This window comes from Megascapheus bottae, chromosome 2 (genome assembly GCF_031878675.1).
Source record: "Megascapheus bottae isolate mThoBot1 chromosome 2, mThoBot2.hap1, whole genome shotgun sequence".
NCBI lineage: Eukaryota > Metazoa > Chordata > Mammalia > Rodentia > Geomyidae > Megascapheus > Megascapheus bottae.
The window spans coordinates 68,008,329-68,020,973 of NC_143510.1; the positions used below are offsets into that span (position 1 = coordinate 68,008,329).

The following is a 12,645-nucleotide window of genomic DNA, read 5'->3' on the forward strand; positions in this document are numbered from 1 at the left end:
TTTAGCTATCATAAAAAAATGGTTAAGATAAAGGACTGGCTATTCCAAGATAGAATTAAGACACAACCTAAAAGATACACTTAAGATTAATTAACCAACAGCAAAGGATATGGGTATATTCCCTGTAAGCTGTTAATCGTATTTCCAAGTATTTTAATGTCACCTTCTGTAAACACATCTTAGTCGTTCAAACTAGCCGGTTGTAAACCACAGCTCTACCAATCTGAGCAGAGGGGCAGGGCCTGCTGTGTTATGAATAAATAGGCAACAGCCTGCCTGCATTGCCTACCTCCCTGCCAGATTTCTGGCTGATGATACATCCTGAAGAAGTAAATTTTACCTTGCTGAACCAAAGAAGATTGGATGAAAGAAGTATGTGGTACCAGTCTCAGAACTGAATGCTATTTTAGATTCTGCTACAAAGCTGGATTCTTGTAATAAGGGGCAAGAACTGTGCTTATGCTTGGAAGTATCATGTTAAAATTAAATTAAGTTTGTATTTTTTTAAAAAAAATTACAATACTGCTTAGAGTCTTTACCATATAAATAGACCCTGTAAAACTTCCAAGTTTAAATTATGTAGCAAATTCCAAGTTTGATCACAAAGTTGTTGTTTTTTTTTTTTTTTAAAGATGAGATGTGCTTATTCCCAGAACTAAGACCTTGGGAAAGAATTTGTTATCTAAGTGTCTTCTCTTGGCGTGTCATGGGAAGTTCTGAAAAAAGATAACAATTACCTTCTTCCAGAACTATACTTACATCAAGTGTTTTTACCTCAACAACAGGAAATATTCATAACACAAAAATTGTTGTAAATAAATTTTGTGGGCAGCAGGTACAGCTCAGAAGTAAAGGGCCAGAGTTTAACTCTCAGCACAACAACAACAAAAAATTACGACTATGAGTGATCCTCTATAAATGCTTGTTTTGGTCCAATTGGTATGATGGAAGTAAGAATTTAGATACCACATGTATCACAACATATGTGTCACAAATTAAAAAAAACTGACTCTTAACCATAATGTCATACTCCTATATATTTAACTTGTAAAAATAAGTGGATAAAGTTATCCATAAACTACATGGTATTGGTTTGTTATTATTATTTTACTAAGAAGCTACCTTCAATAACCAAACTTGTCTTATTTCAGAAAATTTCAATGTGATATTTTACAATGAAATACAACTATTATCTTGAAAGTAACAGAGAAAAGTACAAACCTGAGTGGCCTTTTCCAATTGCAATTTAAGATCTGTTAGTTCCATATTTGTATCATGTAGCTGTGCCTTTAGCTTTTCATTTTCAGCTAGAATTTGTTCATAAAGCTTTAAAAATTAGGAGAAAATAATAAATTACTTTTCTGTCCTCTTATTTTTAAGAACTTATTTTACTTATAATATTAAGACAGAAAGACTAACGTAGGTACCTAGAAAGGACACATTAAAATACTTTAAGTCTTTGTGGTTGCTTTGTGTTGTAAATGTAGTTAATTATAGAAAATGAAATCAACATCTATAAATTTTATAAAATAATTCTGGTATGTAAAATGTAGAAGATTTTTTTTTTTTTTTTTTTGCCAGTCCTGGGCTCAGACTCAGGGCCTAGGCACTATTCGTGGGCTTTCCCAAGGCCAGAGCTCTACCAGTTGAGCCACAGAACCACTTCTGCCTTTTTTCTGTGTATGTGGGACTGAGGAATCGAACCTGGGTCTTCGTGCATGCTAGGCAAGTACTCTTACCACTAGGCCAAACTCCGAGCCCCTAGAAGAAAATTTTGACTTTTTAAATTCTTCTAAAAAAGATTTCGTGGAGCCAGGAAAATGGCCTAGTGGTAGAGTGCTTGATTAGCATGCACGAAGGTCTGGGTTCGATTCCTCAGTACCACATACACAGAAAAAGCTAGAAGTGGTGCTGTGGCTCAAAGGTATACAGCTCTAGCTTTGAGTTCAAGCTCCAGGACTGGCCAAAAAAATTTTAGAAAAGAAAAAGGATTTAGTGATCTCACTTTAAATAGGGACTATATCTACATAACAAGTGTAGCTGAAAAAAAAACACTGTAATCTTTATTTTGGAGTCTATGTGCTTTTCTACTACTATAAATGGAGTTATTTTAAATTTTACTTGTATTCCATATAGCAATAAAAGACAGAAAAGTATTTTTTGGTGTAGTTCAAATCCAGGATAAGACATTTTCCTTTTTAATGATTCTTGTTCTCTTCCAGTTAACACTTTGAATCTAGCTTCTTTTCCACTTCAACTTCTAGTACTTCCATGATTATTCTGGCTATAATCTCCTCTCTCTATAATGCACTAACAGAACTGCTTATCTGTTCTCTTCCAAATCAGTTTTTTTTTTTAAACACAGGAACAAAAAATACTTAAAACGAAAAATCCCCAAATTTTCATATGCCAACTGTTTTGCTATCGTCTACCCATTAAAAACCCTTGAATAGCCTTCTTGGAATTTGGTTTTAACTTATACATGAAAATTTAATGATTTCAGTATGTGATGCATCCTTCTATCATCAGACTTCTGCATAATCCAGAACACAAATCTCTCTCATTTCTACCACTTAACAATTAACTAATTATCTTTCTGTTCTTGGATAAAATTTTATTTCCTTAGGAAATACATTCACCTGTTCCATTTTTTTTATTGTTTTGTTACAGCTGTACACTTTATTGTTGGTTGTGGAAACTGAACTCAGGGCCTGAGTGCTGTCCCTGAGCTCTTTTGCTCAGGAAGGTTAGCATTTTACCACATTGAGCCACAGTGCTATTTCCAGTTTTGAGTGGTTAATTGGAGATAAGAGTCTCACAATGACTATTCTTTCCTGGGTTTGAACCATGGTCCTCACATCTCAGCTTCCTGAGTAGCTAGGATTACAGGCATGAGCCACCAGCACTCAGCAGCTGCATATTCTTTATAAAACGGTTCCCTTACTTCAGGGTTAACTCTAATTCAAAAAACTGTCAGGTACTCAGGAAAAATGTACAAATATCACAAAGTCTTCTACACATATTTCATAAGCTCAATCCAAGTTCCTATGTGAATAATACTAATAATCAGAACTTTGTATCGCTAAATGTCTAAGACTTATTTCTTAATTATTCCCAAACTTCATCTCAATAGCACCAGAACTACCATACATTTTTCAGTTACCTGGGACTACATTATCTTTGACGAACTATATTCTTTGCCTGCTTCCTATTACCAAACAGCTAATCCACCTATGTGGCTCAGAAATTGGGAGGCTAAGCAGGAGGATTCCAAGTTAAGCCTTGGCTAGCCTAGAGAAAGATCCTGTCAATGTGTGTGCGTGTATACACTACACACCTCTACCTACTGAATGCCCCTTTCCAGCGCAATCACAGTAATAGCCAGAGATAATACATGTAAAAGAAAGTCTGAGATACTTTTCTCTTTAGAAAATACATACACAATCTATGTACAATTACTTTACAAAGACTATAAAAAAGAAAGCTATTTCAAGATACCAATTTCATAAGTTTTCAGAATAAAATTAATAAATAAAATTCTCAACACAAAAGATAACTTATTTTTGATGGAATACAACCAAACAACCCAAGTACCTTTTTAAAGTCAGTTGAGTCATCCTTTTCTAGCCTGCTACTATAAGGTTTTCTGTCTTCTAAGTAACTATATGATCCAGAGCGACCCAGTAAGGAATCATACCGATCACTAGACGATGTGGAACTGGTTTCATATCTTTAAAAGATGAGTTCAAATCAAAAACTTTATTATAGGCTTTCATAAATTACAGTAACATACATACTAGTATATAGTGACTTGCTATTCTAAAATAGTAATAGTTTCATTAATTTGCTATTGGATCAGTCTTTGTGATACATTTATTTTCATTTATTAAATATTTATATTTTGTATTAACTTTACTAAAGAAAAAAAATTTAAATTCCTACCTAAAAGCCAATCCTGATTTTATAGTATGATAAATATAGCAACAGATTTTTTTGAATTTCAACATCTCAAATCAGAACACAGCTTAAAATTTTTAGTGATGCATTAAAGTTTAATTGGTAACACTTTCCTTTTATGGAGGCAAAAAATGATGTTTTCAAATTAGTAGCATCTTAGATTTAATGAAATACAACACAACCTAAGTGACAGACCATGGGTTTTCCTAAACAGCAAGACTAAATATAACTGAATTCTTTGTTACTTAGTTCTGAATCATGTTATCTTTTCTACATTTCAATTCAACACAATAATCAGTATATACATTTTCTTATACTTTAACAATTATGGTCAAGAACAATTGATTATGCTTAGATTCAAAGGTATAGTGATTTTCAGCTGGGCGATGCCTGAAAATATCTTCACCCATTTTTCTTATATCTAAGGCATGGCCAAGGGAAAAGCTACTGGATACCTAAATCAAAGTTCTGGCCAATAGTGGGTTTCAACAGTTCCTGATATTAATAAGACAATGTTGAAGTAACAGGAAAACTTTGGAAACCTTAACAACTTAGAGGAAGTTAAGAAAACGTCTTATCTTTCATAGTGGGTTTAAACTACTATAGCTAGTCAACTAAAAATACAGCCTTTAACAACAAAAAAAGCTAAAAACTGTAACTAGTTCACCTAAATTTTTATAGGTCTTTACTACCCACCTAATTCCAATTTAAAAATTTTACAGAATCCACAAACAGTAACATACTTTTAGTAAAAATACAAAAAGGTAAAAAAAGTAAAAGCAAGTTAAACATACCTAGAAACGGAATCCGTCTAGGAAGAAAAAAGAAACACAGGTTTATTAAAACTTACATTATCATTAAACCATTAATCTAAAATAAAGTTAATGCAATAATTTTTACGCTATTAAACGAACTTATACATTATGTGTGCTTCTGTCTTCAGAGATTACTTGGAAATTATAGTCACTGAGTATTCTTACAGGCACAATACTATATAATCACATTTAGAAACGATTTGAATTTCACACAAAAATCAACATTCAGTATTTCTTAAAGAAAAGAAATGAATGATTAAGAAACTTATCCATTACATATGCTCACTCAGCAGGAAAAAGACATATTTATAGTATATTAGCATATTATTTCGCCAACTTTATATGTTTAATTGTGTTACTTAAGTGGATTTTTGCCTTGGTATTATACTTAGTTCAAGGGGTGTGGGTGTGGGTGTGTGTGTGTGTGTGTGTGTGTGTGTGTGTGTGGGTGTGTGTGTGTGTGTGTGTGTGTGTGTGTGTGTGTGTGTGTCCTGGAACTCAGGACTTGAGCACTGTATCTGGGCTTTTTTGTTCAAGATTAGAGTTCTACCACCTCAGCTCCAGCTCCACTTCAGCCTTTTTTTGATAGCTGTATGAAAATAGGAGTCTCACAGATTTTTCTGCCTGAGCTGGCTTTGAACTGCAATCCTCAGATCTTAAAAGCAGGTAGGATTATAGGTATAACCACCCAGTCAAGTTTTTATTATTAAGTTTTTTGTAAGCTAAACATTTTTATCAATCAATATTAAAAATTTTCTTACTGAATACATTTTTGAGGAAATGATAACACTATTTTTAGCTATACAATGCTAACTCACATTATACAGTTCAATTCCTTTGTGAGTATTAGAGCTTCTTACAGTTCTTTTTTTGGTGGGTCATGGGCTTGAACTCTGGGCCTGGGTGCTGTCCCTGAGCTTTTCAGCTTGAGGCTACCGCCTTAAACCCTGGTGCCACAGTCCCATTTCCTATTTTTTAGTGATTAATTGGAGATCAAGAAACTCAGGTCCTTTACCTTTAGTGCTGCACTGACTTTGAACCTTGATCCTCAGATCTCAGCCTCCTGAGTAGCTAGGATTTACAGGTGTGAGCCACCACACCTGGCTGGTTGTAGGTCTTGAACTCAGGGCCTGACCTTTTTTGTGCTCAAAGCTAGTGCTCTACCACTTGAGTGATAGCACCACTTCTGGTTTTTGAGTGGGCAATTAGAGACAAGAATCTCATGGGGATTTTTATGCCCAAGCTAGCTTCAAAGATCAACCCTCAGATCTTAGCCTCCTGAGTAGCAAGGTTTACAGTCATGAGCCACTGGTGCCTGCCTGCCTGCCTGCCTCCTCAAAGAATTTATGTTTCTGAACAGCCAAATTGGAAATCGATGAGAGGAAGGCAACTTAAAAAAAAATCAAGGTACAAGAAATTTTCATATAATTTTGCCATCTACAGAAGTAAAATCTGAGACCATTACTTCTGGATTTCTACTGCTCCTGGGTAGTAAATATTTTCATTTGGTCAAGGGTATTATTCCTTCTTTTGCCTTGTTTTTCTTCTTGTAACTCTGAAGGGTAAATCACAATAAATTACCTCACTAGATAGAATATATTATTGGATGAGTTGACAATTGTTGCAGATCAGTAAAACTATCCTGAAATTGAGATTCAGAAAACTCCATCACCTCTAAAACATTCCTTAGCATTCCTATTCAATCCTTCCTTCCCTCACTCCAAGTAACTACTGATATGGGTATGTCCAGCAGGTATGTATAGTGTCCAATAACTGCTTTGTGTAAATGAATGTAATATAATTAAAGAGCAATCTTAAAAAAGTACAAATATTACTCAATACAAAAATTCATGCTATTTACCTGAGTTTCTTTTTTATTGGACCCCTCTTCTGTATCTGACTGTTGTTCTTGTTCATTTTCATCGCTCTAAAATAGATTGCCAGTTTATTTTATGAAAACAGAGTAGGATTTCAAATAGCTCTAATTTAAGTGACTTGAGAAAAAACATTAAGAAATAGAGCAAAATAAAACCTATTTTTTCTTTTTTAAACTTCAGTGCTGGAGTCCTATTCCTTGATGGCAGATTAAAACCAAATCAGTACTGGCTAAAATTAAAACCAATATGGACCTGTGGTAGGGTTCTTATAAATCTGCTCAAGTGCAATCATGCAGAAAGAAGGCTTGTGAGAAAGAAAATGGCCTGAATAAAACTGGATTAAAAAAATAACACATAAGCCATATAATGAATGATTGTTGTCCTTAAGGTACTATGTTATCTCTCATCTCTTTTGCTGTCCCTTGGTTATCTCATATTATTACAGTATCTCACTTTGTTACCTGATATGTCGGATATATTTGTATTTGGTTATATGAAATTGGATAGGGAAGGGGGAAAACAAGATGAGGGGTGGGGTGGAGGAGAGGGAAATGGGGACCAAGACTTGTGAAAGAGTATCAATGTATGTGAATTAATGCACCTTCTATATGGCAAATATCATGTAACCCTTCTATTAATTACAATAAAAATATATGAAAAAAAAATAAATAAAAATAGGGGCTGGGAGTTTGGCCTAGTGGTAGAGTGCTTACCTAGCACACACAAAGACCTGGGTTTGATTCCTCGGTACCACATACATAGAAAAAAGCTGGAAGTGGTGCTGTGGCTCAAGTGGTAGAGCTCTAGCCTTGAGAAAGTCCAAGGACAGTACTCAGGCCCTGGGCTCAAGCCCAAGACTGGCAAAAAAAATTGTAAAAAGGGCAACTTGAGGCCAGCCCCAGCAAAAGTTTGAGAGACCCCTCCTTAAGTCATACCTAGGCTCAGTAGTATGCATCTATTATCCAGAGCTACAGGGTGAAGCTGAGATTAGGAGAACTGTGACACCAGGCCAGCCCTGGATGAAAAATCTCAATTCCATCACTCTGGAGGGAACTGGATAGTATGGTACATCTTTAGGACCTCACATATGTGGGATATCTAAAGTAGGAGGATCAAGGTGAAACATCTAGGTGGGTGAAACCATATCCTAAAAACAAAACAAAACAAAACAAACCTAAACTGAAAACACATGGCTGAAGATGTGGCTCAGCAGTAGCACACTAATTTAGCAGGTGAAAGATACTGGTTCAAACCCCAAGAATAGAAAGAAAAAAAAAAAAGAAAGAAAAAAGAACTATAAAACAGAGTTGTATACATAAGGTTTCCAAAAACCAGTATAATAAGCTACAGTGTAGAAGTTATGATGCTTACTGACTTTCAAAATAAGGATGATAAAGACTGAGAGAGTATAGGGACTCTGCATTACCATTTTTACATTAATAAATTATGTTTCTACTATATGTTATACATCAAAAGGTTTCCAGGCTGAGGATATAACTGTTGTAGAGCACTTGCCAAGAATCAAGATTTAGTCCTTAGCTTTGCAATAAAAATGAGTAAAAAGTTTGTTCTTTTAAAATGGGGAAAAACAATCAAGAAGATATAAAATGACAAACTTTGTTTGCTGATCTGTAGTAATGTAACATGCTGAAACAGCATACTTTTTTACATCAACAGTACTTTTGTACATAAATAATCATCTCAAACAAAATTAGATTTGGTGGAAAACAATTTTTATAGGGTTGCTGGAATTTTTACTTATTCTTATGTTTTAGCCAGTCCTGGAGCATGAACTCAGGGCCTGGGCACTGCCCTTGGGTTTTGTCAAAACGAGTGCTCTTCTACTTGAGCCACAGGGCGACTTCCAGCTTTTTCTGTTTATGTGGTACTGGGGAATTGAACTTAGAGCTTTGTGCCTGCTAGGCAAGCACTTTACCACTAAGCCTTGCTCCCAGCCCCTTGGATTGCTGTAATTTGATAAGCAAAGCATTACTTCTACCAATAATTCCTGGAGATGGAAATAGTTCTGTATGTACAACTTGTAATTTTATTTATGAAAAATGAAATTGAGATTTGTGAAAATTAGATGAACAATTTTGCATTTAAAAATATTTTTAAAAAAGTATATTTTGAGCAGGATCTATTATTATTATTATTGCAAAATTGGGGAAAAAAATCCCTGCTCTTAAATAATAGACTATAAATAGCTGTTAACCTATAAAGAACTCTTAGTCTCAGAAACCACAGAGATGAGTTAAATAATACATAATGTCAAGACATATAAGAAATTATTAGTGGGGGCCGGGAGTTCGGCCTAGTGGTAGGGTGTTTGCCTAGCACACACAAAGACATGAGTTTGATTCCTCAGTACCACATACATAGCAAAAGCCAAAAGTGGTGCTGAGGCTCAAGTGGTACAACTGTGGCCTTGAGAAAGTCCAAGGACAATGCTCAGGCCCTGAGCTCAAGCCCAGGACTGGCACAAAAAAAAAAGGAAATAATTAGTTTGTATTTTGGGAAACATGAAAACTATCAAGTAGTTTTAATAGGTTCTCACATCTTGTGTCCAAAAGGAAACTCCTGTAGATCTTCTCTTCTCTCTTGGTCGACGACGCTCTCGAATTGATTTAGGTTGTGACTTATCTTCACCTTCTTTCTCTTCTTCTTTTTTCTCTCCTTCTGTTAAAGATTACAATACAATAATTATAGCTATTATCTTGAAAGTGTGTTGAAAATACATGTCAATGGATGGGTGCTGTGGCTCATACCTGTAATCCTAATTACTCAGGAGGCCTGAGATCTGAGGACGTAATAATGACTCAGCCAATTGTTAACATGTAAGAATTCAGTCTCAGTGTTACAATTCTTTTTTTCCCCGGCATGAGAGCTGTGCACATGACAAACAAATGCTAAACTTTTGTTTTTTTGTTTGGTGGTATTGGAGTTTTGAACACAAGGCCTTGTGCTCACTAGAAATGTGTTCTATACCTCCAGCTCTTTTATTTTATTTTTCTGGTCTGTCGTGAGGCTTGAACTCTAAGTCTGGGAGCTGTTCCTAGATTCTACCACATTCAGCCTTGGGCCACAAGCAAAAAATAAATAAAGAAAAGAAAAAATACATAAAATAAGCATATAAATATACACACACATATAGGTCTAAAATTAAGAATAATTTTATTTAGTATTCACCTCTGATAACAAGTAGGAATTACAATTTTATTAGGAAGTTTATAATAAATAAGAAATAGAAGAAATCGTGATGGTGAGCGTTAATGTGTGAACATGTACCTGAGAAAAGAAATCTACCTTTTTCTTTTTTTGGGGGGGGGGGGGTTGAACTCTGGGCTTGGGTATTGTCCCTGAGTTCTTTAGCTCAAGGCTAATGCTCTACTCCTTGAGCCACAGTGCTGCTTCGGTTTTCCAGTAGTTAATTGGAGGTAAGAGTCTCACAGACTTTTTAGTGTCTAGGCTGGCTTTGAACCATGATCTCAGCATCTTGGTGTAGCTAGGATTACAGATGTGAGCCACTGTGCCTGGCTAAGCAGTTTTTTTTTTGGTTGTTGTTTTTTTAATTTTGCCAGTCCTGGGACTTGAACGCAGAGCATGAGCACTGCTCTTAGGCTCTCTCAAGCTCTACCACTTGAGCCACTGTACCACTTCCTTTTCTATGCCTTGGCTGGCTCTGAACCTCAATCCTCAGATCTCAGCCTCCTGAGTAGCTAGATTACAGGTGTGAGCCACTGATGCCTCTAAGAAATCTGCTTGAAAAAAAATTTAAGAAAAGACAGATGTATTAGGTGATTTTAGTTTAAAACAATTTCATACACACACACACACATACACCATTTAAAAATACAACCAACATAAGCAAGAAATAAATTAGAGCACTTGAAAAGTGATATAGTAATAGTAGTCATCATCACTTCACAGGTGAACATGAAGATTTTTTTTTTTTTTTTTTGCCAGTCCTGTGCTTGAGCTCAGGGCCTGAGCACTGTCCTTGGACTTTCTCAAGGCTAGAGCTCTACCACTTGAGCTTCAGCACCACTTCTGGCTTTTTTCTATGTATATGGTACCGAGAAGTTGAACCTGGGTCTTTATGCATGCTAGGCAAGCACTCTACCACTAGGCCAAACTCCTGGCCCAAACATGAAGATTTTTATGAAGTATTAACTTATAAGGATAGTATTAACTTATAAAGATATATGTATCAACTCTAGACCACAGTATTTGCTGTATTTGTTTTCTATTGTGCTCATGTTCATTCTTTCTATTTCGTTTGAGTAAAAAAAATCACAATTCAAGATATTATTCCTTTTCTGAATAGGAAAATCCAATTTAAAAGATTAGAGGAAAATGCGCTGGTGGCTCAGCCTGAAATGCTAGCTACACAGAAGGCTGAGATTTGAGGATGGCAGTTCGAAGCCAGCTTAGGCACAAAAAGTCTGTGAGATTTAACCACCACCAGAAAACCAGAAGTGGTACTGTGACTAAGTGGTAGAATGCTAGCCTTGAGCTTAAGAGCTGAGACAGTGCCCAGGCCCAAAGTTCAAGCTCAACGACCAACTTAAAAAAAAAAAAAAAAAAAGATTAGAGGAAACAATCTGTTAAAAATGTGATCTTCTTACCTCTTTCATTTTCTTTTGTTAATCCTCGGGAGTAGGCAGATGTTATACCTACAAGACTATTTGGCCTGTTGAGTTGACTTGAAGAATATAGTGAGCTGCTCAAGGAAGAAAGTGAAGAGGATGGAGTGGTTGAACTTGAAGTTGATACTGGTCTATAACGTGGATAAGTCTGTGAAACATTAAAATTTAAACCTATTTGAAACAGTAAACACAATAAAAAAAATACAGAATACTTAAAAAATCATTTTAAAAGGAAAAGTAATTTTCCAATTCTAAGTTCCAGCTAAACTCCTTTCATATTTTATATATGTCTTGCTACTGCATACATCTCTTTTGTGTATTTAGAATCATACAAATGATTCACCTCATTTGATATTAGATATATTACCTCATCATATGTTCTGGAATACTTCTGTTTATATTCATCCTCCCTAGATGTTTCTGACTCTTTTTTTTCTTCTTGTTTCTCTTTATCCTGTTTTTCTTTCTCCTCTTTTTCTTTTTCTTCATTTTCTTGCTCTCTGGTTCTAGTAGAGCGACTTCTTCCTATTGTTTTTTCAGCTTCCTGAAGATCAGTCAATGTCACTCCCTACACAGAAAATGGGATAAATTATAATAAAGTTTGTTTCAAAAAGAACACTTTATAATTGACCTATATGAGTGACTTAAAAAGTCAAAGATGAACATCAGAATTGGTTTGAAAACTAAAATTTTTAACAGCAAATTACATTCACCTCTCTTTTGTTTTATCAGTCCTGGGGCTTGAGCTGAGGACCTACGCACTGTCCTTGGGCTTTCCTCAAGGCTAGCACTCTACCACTTGAGCAACAGCATTATTTCCAACTTTTCTATGTGTGTGGTACCAAGGAATTGAACCTGGATCTTCATGCATGCCAGGCAAGCATTCTACCACTAGGGCAAACTCCCGGCCCCTACAATCATCTTTAAAAGAAAAACTGTCATACTATATGAACTGGAATGTTTCTAGTTCAGATGAGGAAGAAGAACATTTTATTGCATATATATATATATATATATATATTTTACATGTATTTATTTTTTTTACTTTTATTTTTTTTGGTCAGTTGTGGGGACTGAACTCTGGGCCTGGGTGGTGTTCCTGAGCTCTTCAGATCAAGGCTAGTACTCTACCACTTGAGCCACAGTACCACTTCCCGTTTTCCAGAGATGAATCTCATGGACTTTTGTGCCCAGGCTGGCTTTGAGCCATGATCCTCAGATCTCAGCCTCCTGAGTAGCTAGGATTACAGGTATGAGCCACCAGCACCTGGCATGTATTTATGTTTTAAATTAAGTAAGTTAACGAAGTGACTTGAACGAAGATTTCAATAAGGACTTTTTTTCTGA

At 35.5% G+C, this 12,645-nt stretch overlaps 1 protein-coding gene across 3 annotated transcripts in view; it reads right to left on the reverse strand.

Moving 5' to 3' along the window:
* Ppp1r12a (protein phosphatase 1 regulatory subunit 12A) overlaps positions 1-12,645 on the reverse strand; it is a 96,251-nt gene that overhangs the window by 9,373 nt on the left and 74,233 nt on the right. For all 3 annotated transcript variants that reach the window (XM_090328304.1, XM_090328302.1, XM_090328303.1), the window contains 7 exons: positions 11,666-11,866; positions 11,278-11,446; positions 9,207-9,328; positions 6,634-6,699; positions 4,752-4,768; positions 3,595-3,730; positions 1,222-1,326 (listed from right to left, as the gene is read on the reverse strand). In XM_090328304.1, coding sequence (XP_090184430.1) covers positions 1,222-1,326; positions 3,595-3,730; positions 4,752-4,768; positions 6,634-6,699; positions 9,207-9,328; positions 11,278-11,446; positions 11,666-11,866 — 816 coding nt within the window. The remainder of the gene's footprint in view (positions 1-1,221; positions 1,327-3,594; positions 3,731-4,751; positions 4,769-6,633; positions 6,700-9,206; positions 9,329-11,277; positions 11,447-11,665; positions 11,867-12,645) is intronic.